This window comes from Delphinus delphis, chromosome 7, assembly GCF_949987515.2.
Source record: "Delphinus delphis chromosome 7, mDelDel1.2, whole genome shotgun sequence".
NCBI classification, from domain to species: Eukaryota; Metazoa; Chordata; class Mammalia; order Artiodactyla; family Delphinidae; genus Delphinus; species Delphinus delphis.
The window spans coordinates 797,290-821,194 of NC_082689.1; the positions used below are offsets into that span (position 1 = coordinate 797,290).

The 23,905-nt window shown below is 53.0% G+C and overlaps 2 protein-coding genes across 8 annotated transcripts in view; both read left to right on the forward strand.

The window, feature by feature from the left end:
• The window catches only part of PASK (PAS domain containing serine/threonine kinase), a 39,063-nt gene extending 21,084 nt beyond the window's left edge, over positions 1-17,979 (forward strand). Inside the window, exons 10-18 of the mRNA XM_060015782.1 lie at positions 1,569-2,914; positions 3,920-4,092; positions 4,501-4,668; positions 8,519-8,644; positions 8,730-8,864; positions 12,072-12,271; positions 14,936-15,069; positions 16,660-16,806; positions 17,400-17,979. Of these exons, the coding sequence (XP_059871765.1) occupies positions 1,569-2,914; positions 3,920-4,092; positions 4,501-4,668; positions 8,519-8,644; positions 8,730-8,864; positions 12,072-12,271; positions 14,936-15,069; positions 16,660-16,806; positions 17,400-17,509 (2,539 nt within the window). The 3' untranslated portion in view covers positions 17,510-17,979. The remainder of the gene's footprint in view (positions 1-1,568; positions 2,915-3,919; positions 4,093-4,500; positions 4,669-8,518; positions 8,645-8,729; positions 8,865-12,071; positions 12,272-14,935; positions 15,070-16,659; positions 16,807-17,399) is intronic.
• A 2,494-nt stretch (positions 17,980-20,473) lies between these two features.
• Positions 20,474-23,905, forward strand: part of MTERF4 (mitochondrial transcription termination factor 4) — a 49,226-nt gene continuing 45,794 nt past the window's right edge. For 6 of the 7 annotated variants that reach the window (XR_009520092.1, XR_009520091.1, XM_060015791.1 and 3 more), the window contains exons 1-2: positions 20,474-20,533; positions 21,689-22,172. Coding sequence is in view for 5 of the 7 variants with exons in the window: in XM_060015791.1 (XP_059871774.1) it covers positions 20,513-20,533; positions 21,689-22,172 (505 nt within the window). In the remaining 2 variants the exon portion in view is untranslated. Of the gene's footprint in view, positions 20,927-21,688; positions 22,173-23,905 lie in introns of all 7 variants that reach the window. The other variant, XM_060015792.1, reaches the window with a different exon arrangement.

Sequence of the window (23,905 nt, forward strand, 5' to 3'; positions counted from 1 at the left end):
TAGATGGAAGTGTGTGTTACACAGGCACGGGCAGGCTGCCATGCACACGTTGTCCTAAATGTGTGCACGTGCCTGGACACGCGGTGTGTGTGTCTCGGAGACCTTTCTCTGCAGCGCGGCCTCAGAACCGCCACCTCACAGGTGGCACCATGGTTTGTGAACACGGCTCCTGTCATCTGCTTCAACTTCCTGGCCTTTTCCTATTTAACTTTTGGTGGCTGGAGCAGCGTGACTGCGGGCTCTCCTTGCTGTGTGTGTGCGTGTGCGCACGCGCGCGCACACACACACACGGTGAGGAGGGAGGATTCTGTGCTGCCTGGGGGCGCATGGTGGGGCCTGGGCTCAGGGGCACCCGCTGGTGTGGGCGCCAGGTGCCCGGCCCGCGTCGGGGCAGGTGTGTCTTAGCGATGGCTCACGTGCTGAGCGAACCTCAGTGCAGTGCGTGGGCTTGATTTTCTGGGACGTGGGTGGGCAACGAGGAGCTTCAACTAGATGGGCCGTTCCTGCATTTCCTCTTCGCTGGACGTTTCTGGTCTCGCGGTTCTAAGTGTTTGATGCGTCCTTCATGGGCCAGTTACCGTCTTCCTCCTTCCTTCACTCGTCGCCTCACCTGCTGACACCGCAGAGGCCGTGTGGCTCCCCGGAGATGGGTCCAGGGCTGGCCTCTTGGCCCAGGTAGATGGTGGTGGTAGATAGAGGTGGCGTAGCGGCGACGGGTCATTCTTGCCTGGTCTCTGCAGGCCCTTGCCCCCTCAGCTGTCCCTGAGAACTCCACTCACAGCGGCCTCCTCTGTGGGGCCCATCCTTAAGTGACGTCTTTCCTCTCCCCGCCTCTTTATGAGCCCCTGGTGTAACATTTACAGATCACCGCACGCCTCCCCAGCCAGGCCGGGCACTGCCACTTTCTGTTGGCCTTGGTGCCTGCGGCCGACCTTGGGCTGACACGGGGCCGGCGCTCAGCACCGCCGGCCGAGTGGGTGCTGGCGGCGGGGCCGGCAGAGGGGAGTCTGGGTGCAGATTGCCAGGTGGGCCGTGGCGGCCTCTTCCTCAGTGGTCCGCCCGTGCTGAGTGCGCTGGGGGCTTTGTGCTCCAGCTCTCAGGACCCTGGGGGCCCGGCTCTTCCAGCCTCCTGCCCCTCGTGCCCTGCCCTCTCTGAGCTGTGAGATCCGATGGTGTTTGTAGCCATTGTGGTTTACCGCGTGCAGTGTCCAGTGCCTCTCCTTTCTTCCCACACCTCCACCTTGCGGGCAGGAAGAGGCTGGCTGCACGGCTGTCGGGGTCCCACTCACCGCAAAGTGAGATTGCTGACCACAGCCTTGAGCAGAGGGTCCTAGGCACTCAGTGGCATTCTTGGATAAATCATTGCTAAGTGTGGATTTATCTGGAGAATATGTGAGTTGGTTCTTCATTTTTAAATTTAGTTATAAAAGCCTTTTTTTTCTGTCATAAGTTTATGGCGTTAAATGCGTGGTGCGGGTCTCTAATCAAGGGGGAGCCCCTGTGACCTCTTTTTTATTGACTCTTCTGTGGCTCCTCAGTGACTATGTCATCCGTATAACAATCCACAGGGTGGACGGCACCCCAGAAGGAAGCCCACCAGCCCATGGCCAACAGCCGTCACCCCAGGACCAGCAAAATATCCCGGAGGGAAGCCCGCCAGCCCAGGAACAGTCACTGCCCGAGGGCCAGCGAAACATGCCCGGGGGATGCCCGTCAGCCCCTGGCCGTCAGTCGTCGCCAGAGGACCAGCAGAGCACTGTCTTAGAGAAAGAGCGGCTGGCAACAGCAGAGAGCCTCAGGCAGGACCTTCTGGGAGGAAACAGGTCTGACCCAGTGGACACAAGACCATGTGCTTCCCATGAAGATTCTGAAACACCAGTGCCAAGTACAGATGGGACCAGTGGTGCTGGAAGGGGTGGCCTATATCAGGAGACACAGCTGGGACGGAGGGGCTCGAGTGGTACCAGCGATTCAAACCACGGGGCTGATGCCACCAAGGCCAGGCCGCACGCTGCGGGTCAGCTGGCAGGGCAGGGCCTCCTGGTGCGCGGCCCTGGATTCGAGGCAGAGTGGAGCACTCAGCGGGGAAGCCCGGGCTCGGCCCCCAGCCCCTCGGGGACGGTGCAGCCCTTGCTCTCGACGCTTTCTTTGGATGAGCCGTGGCTGGGGACGTGCTTGATTAAGGAGCAGCTGCCTGCACCGAGCTTTGCGGGGCCTTGGGGTGTCTCCTGCGCCGAGCTGGTCCCCGCAGAGCAGCCCCCGCCCTCCGCCCCTGCGTCCTTGTGTGACCTGGGAGGCACAGACCCGCACGGCGGCCGCTCGGGCAGCTCCTCGGCCCGCTACACCCTTGCCACTGACCTGCCCGGTACCGTGGAGGCCCGGGAGGCTGGCAAGAATTCATTTTCCTGGAACCTCAAGGAACTCGTTTTCAGCGAATGGACAGACCGAACTTCTTCGAACTGTTCCTACGCTACGTCTGAGCTCGGGGGGACCCGGTCCCCTTCGCTGCGGGTCTCTGGTGTGGACGTGAGCGGTTTACGCAGGCAGAGGTCAGAAGTCCTAGATGGCCGGGAGCTGTTACTGCTGACCGGCACTAACTTCAATCTGGGTGAAGGCCGGCGGTTCCGCGAGAGCTGTCTGGGGCTGGATGGAACAGAACCATCGCAGACTGGCTTGGTGTCCTCCGAACACTATGACCTGGGTGGCCGAGAGAGCCTGGACCGCGTCCCTCCTGTGTCGGGAGCCGGCCCCATGGATGCGTCCCTGTTAGAGGCACCCAGGCTGAGCCTCCAGGTCACCTCCACGCCTGTGAGAGCAGACGGCTCTGCGCCGCTTGGGGCCGCCGACCTGCAGCACGAGATCCAGGAGGGCGCCTACGCGGGGAGCTGTTACCACCGAGACGGCTCACAGCTGAGTACGTGCGGGTGGGGGGCAGGGAGGGCCCGGTCCCCCGTTGCCCTGCTGCCCCGAGAGCGTGGCGCAGCGGGGTCAGGGGGGCTTCCTGATCCTGGCCTCTGATGGGGCTTCATCCCCGGAATCGTTTTGGCAGGAATGAGGTGTTATTAAATAAAGAACCGAGGTTAGAGTTTACCTCTTCAAAGTGAGGCTTACAGGTGCGTGTGCCGGGGAGGGGGCAGCCCGGGGGCCCAGGCCCTCCGTGCGGTGCAGCAGGGGGTGGGCTCCCGGCTGCCACACCAGGAGGCAGGTGTGGCTGAGGGGCTGGTGGTGGTTTTCCGTGAGCTGTCGGGGTTCAGGCTGCTCTGGCCTCAGAATCTCCATTCTGGGGGTGTGGCCGTCAGACCCCTTCACTTGTCCCTTTTTCTTTTCCTAATTTCCTAATTTGCCGTATTTCAGCCAGTTGTTTCCTCGTTGCTGATTTCGTAGTGTTGGTTACCAGGGTTTTTCCCAAACTTAAGAGTTACATAAGTAATATGTGTTATTTGCAGAAATATTAGAAAATATAAACAAAAAGAAGAAAATAAAATCCCCTGTAAACCTCCCTGATAGCTACCTTTGATTTGCTGCATTCCCAGGAGGCTGTGTCCACGCACGCATGTGCCACGGCAGTGTGCACGGTGACGTGTACAGTTAGGTGGCACGTGTGTGTACGTGTGGCTCCCGAGCCAGACTCCTGTGGAGGGTGTTGGGGGCAGGTTTTCCAGGCTCGTCCGAATCGGTGGCTGGTGGCGGGTCTCTCCTGAGTCCCCTGGCCTCCGGCTGCCCCCGAAGACATGCTGGGCTGCTGACACCACGCCGGCGGGAGGTGATGCGGCCGCCAGCCTCAGCTTTGCCCTTCTCCGGGCTCGGTGCCCTCTGCCCCTGCCCCAGGTGCTGTCTGTTGGCTTTATCTCGTTCTGGGGGTCTTGACACTGCTGTGGTGACAGCAGCGGGGGTGTTTGGTCTCCCCTTCCGTCCTCAGGTGTGCAGTTTGAAGTGAAGCGGGTGGAGCTCCAGGGCTCATCCACCCTGTTCTGCTGCTGGCTGGTGAAGGACCTCCTGCACGGCCACCTGGACTCGGCCCTGCAGAACCGCCTGCTCCTGGCCGGCTCCGCCCACTCCACCTGCGAGCTGTCTGGAGCCAGCCTGGGGGAGGTTCGTGACTGAAGTCAGCTCCTGCCTTCTGCCCGCCTCTCCCAATCAGCATCTCTCTCTCTCTCTCTCTCTCTCTCTCTCTCTCTCTCTCTGTCCTCTGGGATGGGAAGAGGGTCTGTGTAGGGTCTGTCTTCTGACATTCTGTGTATCAAGCCACATGTGGGATTTCAAATCTGTGTGTCTCCGTGTGCACAGTGGGGTCCAGGTATGTGCCAGTCTGGACAGACATGTCGAGGCCCCTGGCATACCCCGTGGAGAGCGGGTCTCGGGCCGGGCACCCCGTGGGCCTGGGAAGAGTGGGGAGGGGCAGCACAGGGTGTGGGTGCCGCTGTCGCCGCTCGGCCTGCCGCTGCCTGGCTCCTTCAGTGCGTTGCTTGTGGTCCCCCGGACGTGCCTTTGCGTTCGCAGGTGCTCGCAAGCAAATCCTGGATCGAGGAGCCCCCCGAGGCTGTGGAGCTGGAGGGGCTGGCGGCCTGCGAGGGCGCGTACTCCCGCAAGTACAGCACGCTCAGCCCCATCGGCAGAGGGGCCTTTGGCTTCGTGTGGACGGCGGTGGACCAGGAAGCCAATAAGGAGGTACTGGGCTCCTGCAGGGCTGGGGTCTGCGTGCTGAGGGGCCGGCTGCCCGGCCGCACACCTCATCCTGTAATGTGCCTTAGAGCCACCGCCCCTCCCTCCCAAGTCCCGTTGTGATTAGATTTGTAGTTGCCTGGGCGTTTCGTGATTCGGGGGAGCTGGCATGGTCGCCGTACTGCCTGGCCCAGCGAACCCCGCAGACTGCCCAGGTGTCCCCGGGCCCGGCCTGCCGATTCCTGGGAGGGCCAGTGTGGGACCCCTTCACCACGGCAGCTTCTAGTCACTTCTGGAATTTACCAGAGCTCCGTGCTTGGGTTGGTACCTCAAGGATCTGTATCAAAGTCTTGTTGGTTTTAGTGATCTTTCAGTGGATGCTTTGGATTTTCCTCCTCTGCCGGCAGTGGCAGTCCTGTCTCTTTCTCTATTACTTACATCTCATCGCCTCTTTTCCTTCCTGCTGTCACCTTGGCTAGGAGCCGCAGAGCCGTTGGAGTAACAGGTACACTTCCCGACCTCGGGGTGGTCCTCTGTCAATTCCAATGGCTCCTTTTATTGTTTGACGGATACCTTTTGTTTGAGAATACTTCATTTTATTTTCAGTTCACTAAATTTTTTTTTTAAAGAATGAGCGTTGAGTTCTATCAAATGTCTTTTCAGCATCTATTGCGATGATTGTATCTTTGTTTCCTTTATTAATATATAAATAACAACAGTCAACTTCCATTCGTAGACTCACTCCTCAATTGTGTTACAACATTCTTTTAATGCGTTGCTGCATTTGGCTTGCTAATATTTTTATTTGGGATTTTTTCACTTACATTCATACGTAAGTGTTTTTTCTTTTTTCTCTGTCAGTTTTGTGGGGCCTGCAGAGCTGGGAACACCAGTGGTCACCAGCACTTGTGACGTCACGTCTGCAGGGGTTTCTGTGGCGAGTCTCGTCCCCTTGGCTGTCCTTGTCTTCACTGTCTTCTCTTTGCTAGACTTGCCAAAGAATTGCCTATTTTCTAATCAAATGTTTGCTTTGTTTTCTTTAAATTTCTTTTCTTGTACTTTCTACGGGTTAATTTTGCTATTTTTCTAGCTTATTAGCTTGAATGTGTGTTTTTCAAGCTGTTACTTAATAATAAAAGCTTGTGCAGTGTTGAGTTGTCTGAGTGCACCCGGCCACCTTCTAGAGGTTTAAACACGTGCTGCTCTGGGTGTCACGTGTTTCTAAGCAGTCTCGTTCTTCAGTTTCTGTTGTCATCTTTAATTTATTTGGGGCAGATCTTCTCACTCTCGGTTTGGATCAGGAATCCGAAAGGCTCTGCGGGTTTCTTTAGACCTTTATACCTAAGGAAGAAGAAAGGAGCCCCAGAGTTCTTCTCTTGGTTTAAAACGAAGCCACATGAGTAATTTTGCCTTTCAGAAAACAGGGATGTCAATTTAAATGTTATTAGGCCAACACATTATTAAGTAAAAGCAGCCAATCAGAAAGTATACTTTGAAGGGTTTGGGTCCAGTTCTCAGGACAGAGTGCAGATCGATTTGCAGGGTGTTTCCATCTTAACAATATCAATTCTTCTGATCCACAGACATGGGATGTCTGTCCATTTATTCAGATCTTTAATTTCTTTCAACAATGTTTTTAAAATTTTATTTCATTTACTTTATTTAAAAAAAAGTTTTATTTTATATTGGAGTATAGTTGATTAACAATGTTGTGTTCACTTCTCAACAATGTTTTATAGTTTTCAGTGTACAAGTCTTGTCCTGCTTTTGTTAAACCTCCAGTGTTTTTATATCCAGTTTCTTCTCTTTCCTGTGTTCATGTTTCATTGGCTGGAATATATTTGTTACTAATTTTTCTAGGAAGGATGTATGGCTGTTCCACTCGGAATCCTTACATGTATTAGGGTGTGTTTTTTCCCTCATATTTTAGTGGAGATGTGCCTTTTTCCCCTCAGAACGTTTTAGACACACAATGGTGTCTGTTGTCATCTACCATTACTTTGAAGTGAATTTTGCTGCCAGCAACTTGATTTTTATCCTTTCTGTTTTTGTTTTTTTTTTAATCTTCAGAATTCAGAAAGTTCACCAGGACGTATTTCTGTGTGTGTGTGTGTGTGTGTGTATGTGTGTGTATGGTGTGTGTATGTGTGTGTATTGTGTGTGTGTATGTGTGTGTGTATTGTGTGTGTGTGTATTGTGTGTGTATGTGTGTGTGTGTGTGTGTATATTGTGTGTGTATGTATGTGTATGTGTGTGTATTGTGTGTGTATGTGTGTGTATTGTGTGTGTATGTGTGTGTATTGTGTGTGTGTTGTGTGTGTATTGTGTGTGTGTTGTGTGTGTATTGTGTGTGTGTATGTGTGTGTATGTGTGTGTATGTGTGTGTGTGTGTATTGTGTGTGTATTGTGTGTGTATTGTGTGTGTATGTCTGTGTGTGTTCTTTATTCTTGCTTGACACTTGGTAAGACTTCAATCTAGATGTTTAGAGCTTTCTCTACCATAAGAGGATTCTCTTCTCTTGTTCCGTTATTCTTCCCCCTGAAGCTCACGTTAGGTGTGTGTGGAGGCCCTGGAGGCCGCCTTCCTTCTTGTCTCCCTGAACCTGCAGCTGGACGGGCAGCAGGCAGCTCCCTGCAAACACACGCACTCGAGCTCTGCCGTCTGCACCGCTCCGGCCCCGCCTGACTCCATCATCCTTCTCGTGCCCGGTAACCTGGATCCTCGGACCGTCAGCCTTGCTTCCACCCTCATCTTCTTGCTTTCCCTTGCGTCTCTCATCTGACCTGTTAAATCGTGGTGACCCTCCCCTCGAAGCATCTTCAGAGTTTGTCCACTTGTCACCACGCACATGCTGGCACCCAAGCCACCACCTTTGTTCTTCAGATTATTGTGGGGTGGTTGGATATTGCAGAAGCTCCTAAGTGGTCTCCCTGCTTCTGCCTTGGCCCCGTGTGCCGTCACGGCCCCTCGTGCCGCCTGCTCACCACGCGCAGAACCTCCCCCACCTTCCCTCTGCCTGCAGTGCCTTCCCCCGGCCCCTCTCAGAAGCCGCCGCCTCAGGAAGCCCGCCCCGGCCCCGCCACCCAGCACTTCCCGGTTCAGCTGCCCTCGCTTTTCCTGACCCGCGGCGCATCTTGTGTATCATCTGCTTCCCGGCAGATGCTGATCTCCGTGAGGGCGGGGCTCTCTGTCGTCTGGTTTGGGGTCTCCTGCTGAAGTGCAGAGCAGGCCCGGCCCGCGGTCACTGCTCACCACATGCCCAGCACCCACCGAGGAGCAGGTGTTTTGTTGAGGGGCAGGGATGTCATTCATTGACCTAGAGTGTTGGTTTTCTTTACTAACGGTGTCTTTTTCTTCTATTCCACACTCCAACTGACTATCATTAGTTGACTAACACCGTTTCTTCTGTATTTATCTTGTGTCCATCTGTCTTGCTGAACTCTGATTAGTTCTCAGGATCAACATGAATGACAGTTTTTGTTCATTTTTTCTAGTTCTCAGGCCTCTTGTTTCATTTTCTCAGCCAGGACATCCAATACTCGGTTGAGAAATTGGGGTGGCATGCGGTGCTCTGGGGAGCACCTGTCTTTCCGCAGCTCCGCCTGTGGCTCCACCGTCACCCCCGTCCGCCCACTTTCTAGGTCGGGCTGGTCCAGTCAGCACTTCCGGTCGGCTACTGACTTGCTTCTCTGTCTGCTCGCGCCGGAGTGTTGTTGTTCGGTTTCTTCTTTCACGTCCCTGGGGCTCAGCGGGGGTCGGGGTGGGGATAGGGTGAAGGCAGAGCAGCAGGCTCGACGGGCTGCTGGAGGCCTGGCGGGGATGGCTGCAGTCACCTCCTCTCTGCTTTCCTCGCAGGTGGTGGTGAAGTTTATTCAGAAGGAGAAGGTTTTGGAGGATTGTTGGATTGAGGATCCCAAACTTGGGAGAGTCACTTTAGAGATTGCCATCCTGTCCCGCGTGGAGCACGCCAACATCGTCAAGGTAGAGAGCTGTTGTCACATCCGTTCTCGAGTTCGTTGTCTTGAAGGTTCCCCAGCAGGGCCACACCCAGCTTGTGTCTCTCCAGGTGCTGGATGTATTTGAAAATCAAGGGTTCTTTCAGCTGGTGATGGAGAAGCACGGCTCCGGCCTGGACCTCTTTGCATTCATCGACCGCCATCCCAGCCTCGATGAGCCCCTGGCGAGCTACATCTTCCGACAGGTGAGAGCGGGCCAGAGCCGCCCGGGGCGTGTGGGCTTGGCTGCCTGGGCCCAGGGCTGCAGGGGTCAGTGATACACACTCCGTTCTCTCTGTGAGCTGGATCTGGCCTTCGGTTTTTGGATTTTATTGAGTAGGATATGTATTTTGAGAAGAGAATTCTATGGATGAAGCAGAGAGAGTAAGGTGGGGAAGGAAGAATGAGGCCAGGTACTATCATGGAATGACGGCAGACGTGGGTTGATGATTCAGGTTTACTTATATCCCTACAATATCCGAAGCAATCTCAAAAATGGACCAGCAGAGCTACCAGACTGGGTTTTGAGATTGTGCACTTGATCTGAATCCTCGTTCACCAATGGGAAATCATTGCTCGTTTGTACGTAGAGATCATTCTAGTGCCAGCACCATGAGACTGTTGGGATGAAATCAGAGAGTGCCTCTAAGGCCCTTGTGCAGCACACACACACGGGTCCTGCACACAGGAAGTGCTTAATAAACGTAGCTGTCCAGTTAATTAGTCCACAGAGGTTGCGGTTCTGGCAATCTCATTTTACAGTGAGTATTTGTCTTGATCTCCTTGTGTCTGTCTGTGTCCTGATGTTAGTCCACTCGTTAGTTTTTGGAACGGAAGCATGACCAGAGAAGTGGAAAGGTGTCCTATGACAGAGAGAAGTTGGGTGGCAGTGCGGGGAGGAGGAGACTGCAATTCTTGTTTTAGTTTTAATATCGTGGTAGTTCCATTCCAGACGATTCCTAGCTCCCTGGAAAAGATGGAGAGATACCTGGGACGGGGCTGTGACCAATTCACAGATTTGCTCTTCGCTTCCTGGAGCTGACTTGATTTCTAATGACAGCTTCCATGAATTGACATTTCTTCCTCAAAGCTAAAAGCCCCCAGAAGTTATTGGATTTGTGAAATTAAATTTCTGAGGCACCTACTTGTAAGTTTCGGTCATCATCGTTCTGCCCGAATGTCACCTCTCCCCCCTTGCTACTTTGGAAGGTTATTTACGCATCTACTTTACTTCATGGCAAAGATTTGTTTCTGAAATCTTCATGGCAAACAGAGTGTCAGTATGACATAACATTAGGAGTCACTTATCAATAGCTGCTACCTAACCGTTGTTAATTTGGGGCGACTGATACAGGTAATTCTAGTGTTCAATACTTTTTAACTTTTGCAAGAGGTATCTATAGCCCCTTTGTAAGTCTGTATACATAAGTGTTGTTATATGTAAACATGGATTCACAGCTCTACAGAACTATATTATTACATATAAACGTGTGTATGTGCAGTGCCAGGTATTAGTGCATTGCCTCTCAGCTCCAGAGCTGTGGGTCTGCTTGGTGAACTGCTCTCCCGTGCAGCTGGGATGTTGCGGGGGGCCTGCAGGAAGAGCAGCTCCTCCCATTCAGGTTCTTTACCCCTTTGTAGTTAATGAACCTTGATGAAGCCTTCCATGTTCAGATTAACGTGTGCTTTCTGTTTCCCAGCTGGAGCCTGATACGTGCATGTGCATGCGTGCATGTATACGTACGTACATGTACATGTACAAGTGTGTATATATATGTGAGCGTGTAAGTGTAGACATGCGCGTGTATGCCTGCACACTTGCGTGTGTGTGTACACGTGCGCACGCATGCTTCTTTACATAAATGTGCAGGTATGTATGTGAATATACATTCATTCATTTAAAGTTAATTAATTCAGCTTAGTTTGTCTGCCGTGAACTATTGCTTCTGACTCAAGATATTCATCTGTAAATATAAAGTTGTCTCTAATGATGTAAACGACTGACTACATCCATGAAATCACTGTGTTATTTATTTATTTATTTATTTAAAATTTTTGGCTGCGTTGGGTCTTCGTTGCTGAGCGCAGGCTTCCTCTAGTTGCGGCGAGCGGGGGCTGCTCTTTGTTGTAGTGCGTGGACTTCTCATTGCGGTGGCTTCTCATTGCAGAGCATGGGCTCTAGGCGCGTGGGCTTCAGGAGTTGTGGCACGTGGGCTGAGTAGTTGTGGCTCACGGGCTTAGTTGCTCTGCGGCATGTGGCATCTTCCCGGACCAGGGCTCGAACCCGTGTCCCCTGCATTGGCAGGCGGATTCTTAACCATTGCACCACCAGGGAAGTCCCGAAATCACTATGTTGATTGGTACAGTTGGTGTCCAAATTATGAATGGGGTCAGAAATTGTACTAACCTTACTTAAACTTAACTGAGGTGCTACTTTTGTTGGTCTCTGCCCCCAAATGTGCAGTGCGGGCAGACAGCAGTGTGTTCCAGTAACTTTACCCTTTCACGGAGGAGACTAACGTGCTTGGCTTGTTGGAATGAAGCCCATTTCCTGGGGAGTTACTTTAAATTCACGTGGTTGAGACTTCCACACATGTTGGGGAACGTATGGCTGACACTCAGTGCTGATCTTTGAGGAGCTGCCAGAGCCTTGAAGTAGGAGTTTGGAGACTTGGCTTCTGTCCCCAACTCTGCTCCTGAATTGCCATGTGAACTCTGGGCAGAACACTGTCCCTCACTGTGAACCAAAGGTGGTGGAGTCAGGCCTTCTATAGGGCCACCTCCCATGCAACCAGCCCACACTCATTAAGGTGCCCACCATGTGTCTTTGTAGCTTCTGCCGTGGTCTGTCTGTCTTTCCTCCCAAGATGGTCGTTCTGTATCTGCTGAGGAGGTTTCATTGGTAGCACACAGACAGAGAACTTAAAACTCACATATTTATCTGGGGGAGGGAGGAATGGGGGTGTCAGTGAAAGAATACAAAGTTTCAGTTTTGCAGGATGAGTAAGTCCTAGAGGTCTGCTGTACGGCATGGTCCCTATAGCTAACAATGCTGCATGGTCTACTTTAAAATCTGTCAAGGGGGTAGACCGTGTCTTAGGTGTCCTTATCACAAAATAATAATAGTAATAAATAATTAAATTAAAGAAAAGAATCCTAGATCTGCGTTGCTGCCTTGTGGGCATGACGTGTGCCAGCCACACTGAGCATGCTGCCTGGAGCTGCTTTTCCTCCACACGGCTCAGCCGTGTGCGATCTGCAGCCTCCAGAGTCTTTTCCTGTCACCAGTTTGTGATGAGTTAGAGAACTCTTTTGTTCTTTTTCTTTTCTTTTTTTCTTCTTAATCCTTAATTTAAATTCATGTTCTACTTGAATTGCCTTTTAAAAAGTCCCCTGTGGCCTCCTGATTTCAGCTGGTGTCAGCAGTGGGATACCTGCGCTCCAAGAGCATCATTCATCGGGACATCAAGGACGAGAACATCGTGATCGCTGAGGATTTTACAATCAAGCTCATAGACTTTGGCTCGGCTGCCTACCTGGAGAGGGGCAAGCTGTTCTATACCTTCTGTGGGACAATTGAGTACTGCGCGCCCGAAGTCCTCATGGGAAACCCGTACGTATCATGGGAGCTGCAGCCTGTTGTCACACCTGCCATCAGACCTGTGGTTAGTAGGGTTTTAGGGGGAAAAATGGTTTCAGTTTGTGCCTCTTTGACGAGGGTGTTGAGTGATAAAGTATGTTTGGGAAATAAGTGGGCAGGCAGGCAGGAAAAGTAAGGTGGGTCAGGGAAACTGGTGGGTGGAGACAGAGATTCAGTATATTATTTCCTCAACTTTTATGTTTGGAGTTTTCATATAATTAAAAGTTAAGAGAGGGCTTCCCTGGTGGTGCAGTGGTTAGGAATACGCCTGCCAATGCAGGGGACACACGGGTTCAAGCCCTGGTCTGGGAAGATCCCACATGCCACGGAACAACTAAGCATGTGCGCCACAACTACTGAACCTGTGCTCTAGAGCCCACGAGCCACAATTACTGAAGCTTACATGCCTAGAGCCCGTGCTTCGCAAAAGTGAAGCCACCGCAATGAGAAGCCCATGCACCCCAATGAAGAGTAGCCCCAACTCAATGCAACTAGAGAAAGCCCGTGTGCAACAGTGAAGACCCAATGCAGCCAAAGATAAATAAATTTTAAAAAAAAAGAAAAGAAAAAAAGGTTAAGAGAAAGATAAAAAGAGTCCCAAAACTTGGGACTCTTCAAATTAATGAAGAGGATTTTTTTTTTAGTTGGTTTATTTATTTTGATGACAGAACTAGTAATCTAGTCCAATAATATATTGCTGGGCCGGCCATGTAGGAAATCAAGCAACAGAAAAAGTACTAATGCAGAGGGTCCAGGCTGAAGCTGGGTCCACTCCTGGCCAGAGGTGCTGTCGCTGACTGGCCCAGCATGCGTCAGCTCGGGGCGCGCCAAGCTTCCTGTGCTGGCTGAGAGGAGCAGCAGGGGTGCAGGCCGCGTTTACATCTCTGCACCCCAGAAGCCTGTGAGCTGGAGGGGCCCGGCCTGGGCAGGGCCTGGTCTCAGGGAACTCGGGAGAGGAAGGGACACCGATGTAGCTTAGGTGCTCGTGGGCTTGCATGGAAACGGTGCTCAGTGTTGCCCCTGCGTATGCATGGATTTCTGTCTTGTCCACATGTAAACGAAGTGTGTCTGTACACATATGAAATGAAATCCAGTCAGATCCGGACCACAGGTATTATCCTGTACCACCTACACGTACTTTGGAGCAGTGTGGTTAGGACGTGTCTCTCCAGGAGGGCTTGTGGTTGGAGGGACAGACGCCAGAGCGTCGCGGGGTCCTTCACTGCCCGGTTCTACATCCCGTCCTCAGGGACCCCGCTTCCTCGCTCTTGTTTTCATGTCCTTCTACTCCAGGGGCGGCAGATCCGGCCCCCACCTGTTTTCATAACTACAGTCCTGTCGGCTCACGTAGTGTCTGTGGCTGCTTCTGTGCTGCCCTGGTGGACAGAGGCCACGTGGCCCCAGCCTGAAATACTCACTGTTTGGCGCTTTGTAGCAAAAGTTTGCTGACCCCTAGTCTATTGGATTTTTCTAGTCTATTGGATTTTTCTCTTTAGCCTCCAAAATTCTTAAAATCTCTTTTTCCAAAACATAAGTGGCACAAAACAAAAACTGCCAAATCTGATTTTCTGGCTGTAGCATTGTCTCATCCCCTCACTTCCCTGAGGTCTGTCCTCGTGGCCCCTCCCCTCCTGGCCCCTCTTCTCGCCTGGGGCCCAGCCCCCCGCCCCTACTGCCCACTGGTTTCCCGACTCCTGATGTCCCCAGGCTCTCTGTGGCTCCCTGGAAGGCAGAGGGCTCCGTCCTGGGCCCTCTTCTCACCAGTTCCTCTCAGCCACCTTGTCTACATTCCTGTTCTGCTGCAAAGACGCTGCTGCCCAAGTCTCTCGGGGCCAGACTCTCCCTCCGCCTGAGCTCCAGACCCGAGGGACCAACCGCAGTGGGCAGCACGGGGGCTGGTGCGTGGGGGCCATCAGCCTGGCTCCCGTGCCTGCCCAGCAGCAGCCTCACCTCTTCTACGTGGAACCAAGGTGATATGTATTTTGCTGGTTTGCTGTGAGGATGAGGGTTAGACCATGTACGTGCCTTGCAGAGCACCAGCATCTCACAAGTACCCAGGAAATGGTGGCTGGGATGAGGGTGTTTGTAACCACAGGCAATAACAAAGAGCACCCGAGGGAGCTGCCTCCCTGAAGCCTGCTCCTCCAGCCGGCCGGCTGCCTGCACTCCCTCTGTCCATGCCCTTCTCACTCTCCTCTATCTACCTGCGCCGCTGCCTTACCTCACCCTTAAGGATGCTCACCCGTGCCAGTCTCGCCTGGAGCATCCTTCACATCTTTCTGAAGCTGCCTGTGGCTCCCCAGGGCCCCTAGTGAGCCGAGTTCCTGCGGGCCTGGAACTCTGCCTGCGCTCCCGGGCCTTCTCTCCACCTCCTCCAGGAAGCCCCCGGGGAGGCACTCTGCTCTGCCCCCGTGCCATCTCCTGACTGTCTCTCAGCTGCCGAGTGGGGCTTTGCTTTTCCTCTCCCTCTGCAGCATGTGGCCGGCACCCGGCTGGGGGCGGACGGGCCGGCGCTGAGGACGTGGTCGAGGAGTGTGGCGCGTCTCCCTGGAAGCCGCTCTCGGGTGACTTGTGCGGGTGCCAGGCTCACGTGCGGGGCCGGCCCAGCGCCCCGAGTGCTTTCTCTCCTTCCTGCAGTTACAAGGGGCCAGAGCTGGAGATGTGGTCGATGGGCGTCGCACTGTACACGCTGATCTTCGAGGAGAACCCCTTCTGCGAGCTGGAGGAGGCCTTGGAGGCTGCGATAAACCCCCCGTACCTGGTGTCGGAAGGTGAGCTCGCGCGGTGGCGGGTGGACGGGCGCCGGCGTTGCACAGGCTTCCCGTCTGCGAGAGCAGCGCACCCGGGTCCGTGCCGATAGCCCAGCTCTCTCTCTAATCTCTTCTTCTCGGACTTTGATCTGGACGTAAGGACGATTTGAATATGACCTTCAAACATCACAACTTTATTTTTAGGAGAGTTTCCCTTTGGACCATAGGGCCCTCTTCTGAAGGATGCGCAAACACTAGCCGTCTCTGAGCGTGGCCGTGGCAGTGACTGTAAGGTCACCTGTCGGGGAGGGCAAAGGATGGACTTGGCCCCCCGGCCGCTCATGTGGAACCTGGGGGTTTCTGTCCCACCTCGAGCTCCCGTGAGCTGGCTCCCCCAGGGCCATGAGTGGCGGTTTGCGTCTGCAGTGAGGACCTCTGGGCGGTATGCCTGGAGTGGGACCCTCACGGCCCATACCTGGAGGTGCTCCTGGGAGCTGGACCACGGGTTCTGAGGTCTCTCAGACATTAGTGACATAGTGACATTCTGTGATGCCAGAGTAATCATTCATCGTTACAGGCAGTGAGGAGCTAAGTGCCCTCATGAATCTAGTCTGGCCTTGGGCTCTTTGCTTAGGTTAGAAGCCTGTGTCTCAGCCCGCTCGGGCGTCCATGACAGGACACCGCAGACTGGGGGCTTAAAGCAGACATTTATTTCTCAGTCTGGAGGCTGAGAGCCCGAGATCAAGGTGCTGGCAGATGCGGTTCCTGGTGGGAGCCCTGTTCCTGGCTTGCAGATGGCTGCCTTTTCCTGTGTCCCCACGTGGCAGAGAGAGGGAGAGAGCCGGCCCTCTCGTGTCTCTCCTGATAAGAGCACTGATGCTGTTGCGGGGGCCCCTCCTCATGACCTCGTCTAGCCCTCGTCACCTCCCAAAGGCCCCACCTCCTAATATCATCACACTGTGAATCTGGGTAGGGGGGGGTGCACAGTTCAGTCCAGAGCAGCCTAGAAGAAGATTTGTAGAGCTTTGCTAACGTTCTGGATTCCGTGGTACCACGGCTCTTGCAGCTCTGCCTACGGGGGCTGCTCCGCAGGCTCTCTCACTAGGCTCTCAGGATACTCACTTGGGCAGTGAGGCTTGGAGTGGCCCTGGCTGAGGTGACACTAAAAGGAAATGGGACCCAGATCCAGACTCAAGGCTGGGGGCTCTTCTCAGAGCTCGTGCTGCCTTCCTGTGGGGACTGAGCTGGGGCTCTGCTGCCGGCCACCTCCCACCTCCGTCCTGTCACGTGATCCCTGTGTCCACAGCTCTGCACCCCCAGAGTCCCTCAGATCAGGCCCAGGTTAGGAGCTGCCACACTTGGTGTGGTGAGCAAGGTGGGATCTCGAGCTCCAAGCTTTCCTTTCAGAGGCAACAAACATCTCCCACAGCCCCTCCTGAAGCATAGCTGGGACCCCACATTCCAGAACCCCCGGAGTGTTAGTTAGAAGTGGGGATCCAGAGCCACCTCCTGTCCCATCAGACCCAGGACCTGCAGTTGTGAAATGCGTTCCACCTGCCCCCAGCCTGGGTCCTCCGTCAGTCTTCTGGCCACACGCCTTTCTGTCCCCAGATCTCATGAACCTCATGTCTGGGCTGCTACAGCCTGTCCCCGAGCAGCGCACCACCTTGGAGAAGCTGGTGACAGACCCCTGGGTGACGCAGCCTGTGAACCTGGCTGACTACACCTGGGAAGAGGTGTGTCGACTAAACAAGCCAGGTGAGAGGCGAGGCCCGTGCCCCTCGGGGCTGAGGCGGTTCCCAGGCTGCTTCCCGGGTCTTGGGGGAGGGCGAGGTTCCTTCCTCTGTGCTGCCCTGGACATGAACGTCAGGGCCCAGAGCTGGCTTGTCACCTGTGAAACAGACTCCAGAGGTCCCTGAACACCACCAGGGGCTTTGGAAGGTGGGTGCGTGCCCACGGGAGCCTCTGACAAGGAGGAAACCGCAGACGGTATTGAGGGCTGCGCCAGAGAGTTTGCGAAGTGTAGCTGGCAGTGGTCTGAGCGGGCCGAAAGGGAGGATAAGGCCCAGACGAGGAGTGCGATGGTCTGGGGGACCCCGGGGGCCCACAGCTGGGAGCGGCAGCCCTGTGTGTCTGGTCCCCGCTGCTCAGAGTGGGCAGACATTGTCTGTGGCTCTGGACGTAGAATCCCCGTGGCACCACAGCAGGGTCCAGGGAGTCTAGAACATTGCCAGTTGGGTTCTGAAGGGTTCCCCTGATGTCTTTTGCTCCTAAGAATTTCTCCAAAGAGAAGCAAAGTATTTTAGAATCTTGCTGTTGGCAGTTGACACAGTATCTTTTTCTTTCTTTAGAGAGCGGAGTTCTGTCCACGGGCAGTCTGGAGCTGGAGAGCAGGAGCCCAAGTGCAGTGGCTCAGGCCCCGGAGCTGCGCAGGGCTTCATGTGCGCGGGCAGGCCCCTAACCGCCGGGGAACCCAGCTCTCTGCTGCTCTCCTTCACTCAGGAAGTCATGTTATATTCAGGCCCCGTCCATTCAGAGGAAGTAAGTTCTCAAGAATTAGGCCCAGTGCACCGTCTAAAACCTCATATGCAAGCTTGATGAATGTTAGAACAAAAGCCAGGGATACTATATTGTTTTAGGGTTATAAAATAGACTTGGAATTCATTTTTTTCATGGCCTTGAAAAAACATTCTAGTGTTCAATTGAGTTTTGTACTATTTTTTACTATTAAAAGGCTTCTAATTTGTGAAATTCCAAAAGGCACACAAAAGGTTTTTAACCCTTTTTCTACTTTTGTATATGTGCCTGTGTTTCTGCTTCCTGACTTGGTATATGCTCCTCTGATATGAGGAATGTGTAGAACCTATTCACCAAATGACCAGACTATTTCATTAATTTATTTCCTTGAACGTTTTCCAAATTAAAGCAACTTTGTTAGTAAGCAATTACCCTGACTTGGGCCATGTGAATTCTTCCACAGCGCTGGTATGGGAAGTACTTCATTTCTTTATTTTTCCGTTTGTGCATCTCCACTTGCCACAGCTGGAGAGAGGTTCAGCCTTGGTCAGTTTGGGGGTCCCTCCTATGGGTGAGCCCAGGGCTCTGCAGCTTGCTTGGTCTAAGGAGACTAGAGGGTGTGGTGTTTCAGGCATTGCCCTTCTCCTTGTGCACAAGCTCACCAGGGCCGGCCCACCATCTGTCTGTGCTCTGCTGTCCACCCACGACACCCTCCCAGCACTCCCCAGCCAGTCCAGGCTCCCTCCGTGACTATGTGGGGGGGCGTTCAGCCCCGACTGTCCCTCTCCCATCCCTGTTCAGGCCCCAGTGCAGCTCTCACACACTCAGAAGGCCCTTCCCCTCTAGGCTCCAGTCCATCCCCCTCTGAAACAGAGTCAGCTAGCTCAGGCACAGGAAATCCAGGCTCTATTTTGCATCTGTGTTAGAGGGGAGGGAGCGGTTGGTGTCAGAAAGAAACCTTTCATTTTTCCCCTGCTCAAATAGCAGGAAGAAAACAAAACCAAAACCAAGACCCCCCCCCCCCCGCCGCCCCCCGCTACCCCAACCCGTGCCTTTTTCCCACGTTATCACTTTCCGCAGGTGCCAAGGCTCCTGTCCTGAGCTCTAGGGAAGATGCTCAGGGGCCAGCCTGCCTCTAGTATGCTAGTGTTCATTTAGGAAGCATGCAACTGTCGTGATATTTTCAGATGCTCCGATGACAGTTAATTTGATTCTCAACTACTGGGATGCAGGATATTGCCTTCCCCTTCCTTTAGGAAGTGCTGCCTGAGTCTCCGTGATGTCTCAAGAGACTGACGAGGGACCTTCCTCCATCCGTCAGGGACAGTAAAGGCAGGGCTTTTAGAAGTGAATTTTTAAAGTGTGTAGTACGTTAATGACATTTACTCTTCAGAATCAAATGAGTCTCGTGATGTTCAAAGAACTCTTCAAGAGTGGGGGAAAAAAACACAAATGTTTTCCTATGTAGTTTTTATGATGCTTGTAACACAAAAGAAGTTACAGAATGTTTCTACAGACAGGTGTGCAATGGGCCGAGAATGCAAAGTTCTAGGTCTCCAAGAACTGTTACTTCTCTATAAGAAAAAGTAATTAAAACTCATCTGATTTGATGGCAGCAGAAAGTCTGAACACTCTGAGAGTGCTCTCTGCAGAAAGAGTCCAGATAGAAAAGTTTACAGCCTCTTGCTTCTTTGGCATAATCCTTCTGTAGAAAGATTTTTAGCATCCAGTCTGGTGCCTGGCCCAGAGCTCTATAAATTGTATCCATGCAAGAATGAAGTTCTTTTTCTCAGTTCGGAAACAAGTAGATAAAACAAGAAGAAATACTTATACACTAAGGCTTGGGCTTACAATTGGTGGAATTTAGGCAGCTGAGAAAGCACACCTTTTTTTTCTTTTTCACCACTGTCCCCTTTTGAAAGATGGTTAGTGTCTATATTTGAACTGTTACAGGCCTATGTCCGAAATTTAAGAATGAATGCAAATTAGGCTGAAACATCACTGGATTTCATCCCAAGAGGAAACCAGACCTCTAAGCTGGGAGGACCCCCCCCTTTTTTTAAACTGTAAAGACTTCTGGAGTTCCATTGGATACTTTAAACCTCTAGAATATGTGTGTGTGTGTGTGGGGTTGTTTATCAAGAATTATAATTGGAGCTCACAAGAAGTAAGGGTGCTTGTCAAATAAGGATTGGTTGGGGTCTGAAATGGTTGCACGGTTATAAAGGGAGACCTTGAGACCAGAAGGTTGAGCTGGCAGGTGCTGTTCTGAATAGGCTGGGGGTGTCCCTGGGTCTGGAACAGTTCAAAGCTCACGTTCTCAGCGGTGCAGAGAGTGGCTGAGACCAGGTCCTCCATGGCCGCCAGACTCCATTTTGCATGCCTGAACCGATCGCTCCACTACCATTTCAACTTGTCACTAATATTCATATTGAATGCAGATTCCACACCAAATAACTATATCTGGGACCGGCTCCCTTTTACTCAGACCGCCCGGTCTCTACCTCAACGTGAACCTGCCTTGGGAGGGGCCCTGCTTTCTCCGCGGAGGTTACTGCTGGACCGCGAGGCGGTGGCCGGTTTTGAGCGAGGTTATGGTTTCCTCTCATCTCCACTCTTAAGAGGAATTTTAAGGTAATGAGAAGCGAACGTATGGGGAAGGAGCTGTTCATTTGTTGCGCTAGCCGAGAGCTCTAGAAAGCGGAAACCCGGGCAGCGGAGGCACCAAGCAGAGAAGGCGCGCTCTCCGCGCCCAAGGTGGCGGCAGCCCAGGCCCCAGAAACCGGCCCAGCACCGGACACCTGCGGACAAGGGCTGGGCGGAACTGCTTCCCGCGCCTTCGCGCTGCCGAGGGGAAGGGCGGAAGCGGCGGACCCGGAGGGCGGAAGCGGCGGACCCAGGAGACGGCTGCTTCCGGCGTCAGCGGCACTGCCGCTGCCTTCGCGCTATGGCTGCGTTGGGTCGGCAGGTGAGGGGGAACCGCGAGCAGGGGCTCCTGGAGGGTCGTAGAGGCCGGCGCACGCCGACCTGGTGCCGCACCCTGATCTGCGGCGCTCTCCGCTCCGCCAGTGCGGCTTTATCCCACTTTCACCCCGCCGGCGCTGGGCCGACCCCGCGAGTGGACCCCAGACAGGGCGAGAGCGGGAGGCGGGAGCAGCGAGCGGGTGCACTTGACTGGCTGGCGGGGGCGCGGCGGCCGAGGGCGCTGGGGAGGCTTTGGGACGGGCCGTGAAGGGCGGTTGAGTGCCTGGGGATGTGGGCCTCGTTCGTTACGCGCCAGCCTGAACCCTGGAGAGTTCTGAAGTCAACGGGAGTAGTTTGCCTGCAGGCTACCAGGATTTCTTTTGTGGAATGAATTTAAGTACGTGAATCTGGAGACTCATGTGAGGTCCAGATTTTTCAGGTGTGGGTACCCACTTGGACCCCCAGAGTTGGCACGGAAATCACTTTAAGTTACAGACATTTGAGGTTTAGCAGATACAGAAAGAAGCCGCCTTGGGGCGGCCCTTATCGCGCTAAAAGCAGAACTTTCTGGGAGCGAGGGCGCCACAGATCCTTTCTCCTGGGGAGCTTTACGGCCAGGAAGGAAAAAAGAGAGGGAAGACGACGTGTATCTACATAAGCAAACATTATCACAGACTTCCTGGGCTCCCATTTGCTCGCCTAGGAGCCCACCCGCATTTGCTCAAGTTAGCCCCCAACTCCAGCCATTTAGGGAACCAGCGCTTGTGAGCCACCACATGCATATAAATAAACTGTTTTTTCTGCCTGCTAATCTTCCAGTTAAATCTGCAGGCCCCCCAGGCACTGAGAAGGTGGAGGAAACCCGCCCCCCCCACTTTACCTGGTGGCGTTGAAATAGTTCTCCCCTGTCCCCCTTGTCTGTGTCTCCTCAGTTATAGCAGCAACAGCTCATCTCTGTGCTTCTGCAGTTCTCTGTTCTCTGTACGTGAACGTCTTTCTATGTAGGCTTTTTAAGTTCAGGTATGACTTTGCGGATTGCTTGTAAAAACTTCTGTTTGTGTAGGACCAAGGCACTAAATACCCTGCCTCAGAAATCCCGAGGTGTCCGTTATGTGGGAGTGGTGAGGAATTAATTCCCTTTGGGGGCTGTGTCTTACAGGTCTTGGATGGGCACCGCCTGATCCCCCTCACCTGGTCCCTTATTGCTAGGCAGACTACTCGGCTTGGAGGACAGAAGAGGACAACTGCTTTTTTGCTGCGTAAACTGACAATGGTCTCCAGCGGGGGGGGCCTCGGGGAGTCACCCTCTGTTGAACCCCAGAAGTACGTGCAAGAACCAGAGCACAGGACGGGGCTGACTCAGTGCCTCCTCGAGAAGCAGAGGACGGCTGTGGAGCGAGAGAAGGTCGTCAGTTCCCTCCTGGACATGGGTTTCAGTGATGTCCATGTTAACGAACTGCTCAGTATACAGCCAGGCACCCACCCTCAGCAGTTGCTGGATATCATTTCAGAATTAATACTCCTGGGTCTGAATCCAGAGCCTGTGTGTGTGGCCTTAAAGAAGAGTCCTCAGTTACTGAAACTGCCTGTCATGCACATGAAGAAGCGCTCCAGTTACCTGCGAAAGCTGGGGCTTGGAGAAGGTATGAGAAGGTGTAGATTTTATATAGGGAGCTGAGGAGTCAGAGATGGGGAACGAACAGCCTGGTGAGGTCGATTCGGGGAGGTTTCTGGGGGAAGGCCTTTGAGAGGAATGTGTGATTTGGCTTGGAGGTGAGGAAGCAGAATGAGCTCCGCAGAGGGCATTGCAGGAGGGAGGGGGACTGAGTGACCGACCCAGGCTCGTGTCTGGCGTGTTCACTGGAGGCTCGGGCATCCAGAACGGTGCTGGGCACGTGGTGTTGGTTTATGTGCAGGTATGTTGCCCTTTGATGCTCAAGCTGACTTGGTTGGGGTGGGCTTAGTGCTTTGTGTCTGTGTGATGGGAAGCCAGAGAGACAAAGTTCCCTGTAGAGGCTTGGATTCCAGTCAGGTGTCTCGATTTACTGTGGAATGTGAGATCTGCCCAGATTCCTGGGACACTGGTGGAGTGAAGGCAAAAAGAGCCACCATCCCCACCCCCACAGGATTCACGCCCCGGGAGCCCTAGAAGTTCACTGGATCTCTTTACGGGCCTTCTGGGGGCGGGGTGGCGTGAGCAACTCCTAGGACCCCTGCCTGCTTTGACCAGAGGAATGCCACTCTTTTGTTTATTCTTGCCTCTTGCTGGTAAAATATTGTCGGGTGGGGGAGGGGGAGAAAAGGTTTGGGAATTCAGATTTCAGAGGATCTTTACGGTCTCCTTCTCTAGAAAATGAGCAAAAGATAGCGGTGTGGGGCTTCCCTGGTGGCGCAGTGGTTGAGAGTCCGCCTGCCGATGCAGGGGACACGGGTTCGTGCCCCAGTCCGGGAGGATCCCACATGCCGCGAAGCGGCTGGGCCCGTGAGCCATGGCCGCTGATCCTGCGCGTCTGGAGCCTTTGCTCCGCGGGAGAGGCCACAACAGTGAGAGACCCGCTTACCGCAAAAAACAAAACAAAACAAACCAAACAAACAAAACAAACAAACAAAAAGATAGTGGTGTGTGTTTCTCTTAACAGATTACCTATCGCAGTATAATCTAAAAAGCTAAACTTAGCACCTTACATGCAGCGGTTATATCAATAAATTAACAAGCTCAGCATGGCCTTAAGCTGCAAAGATGAAGACTAAATTCCTGAAATTCATTCCTGACACGTTTTATCAAGACACTGACTGGCTCACCTGTTAGGAAGATTTTAATTAACAGTTTAAATAAGTGGTTCTAAGTTTCTAGGTACTAAATTTTACTCAGTTACCTGTAGGAAGACCATATGCCCTAATTTGCCTGGGAGAGTCTCAGTTTATACCAGTTATCCTAATGCAGTTACTAATAGGGACTCTGTCACTGAGAAGCACCGTAGTGTGGATAAAATATATGGTCACCCACTAACCAGGAGATCACCAGTCTCTGTGGTTGTGTGTCATGATTCTTGTGGTTATTACATTAATTATTAGAGCGGAACGCCCTTTCATTGAGTTCAGGCTCCTCAGTCTTAAGAATGTTGGTTGTGAATATTTCAAGGGCTATTTTATCATAGAAGGAAACATGAACCCAAAGCCCTGACATGGGGGAAGCTACTATCCCATCTTACTGTCTGAGCTTTCCAGTAAATCCCTGTGAAAGTCTTTTCTAGGTGAGAAGGGCAAGAGGAGACCTAGAATATGAAGTAGGTGCCTTTCAGCTGTGAGGCCAGAAAGAGGCCTCTTGATACCAGGAGGGAGGGTTGGCGAGTCTGAGAAGTGAGAGGGAGTCAGT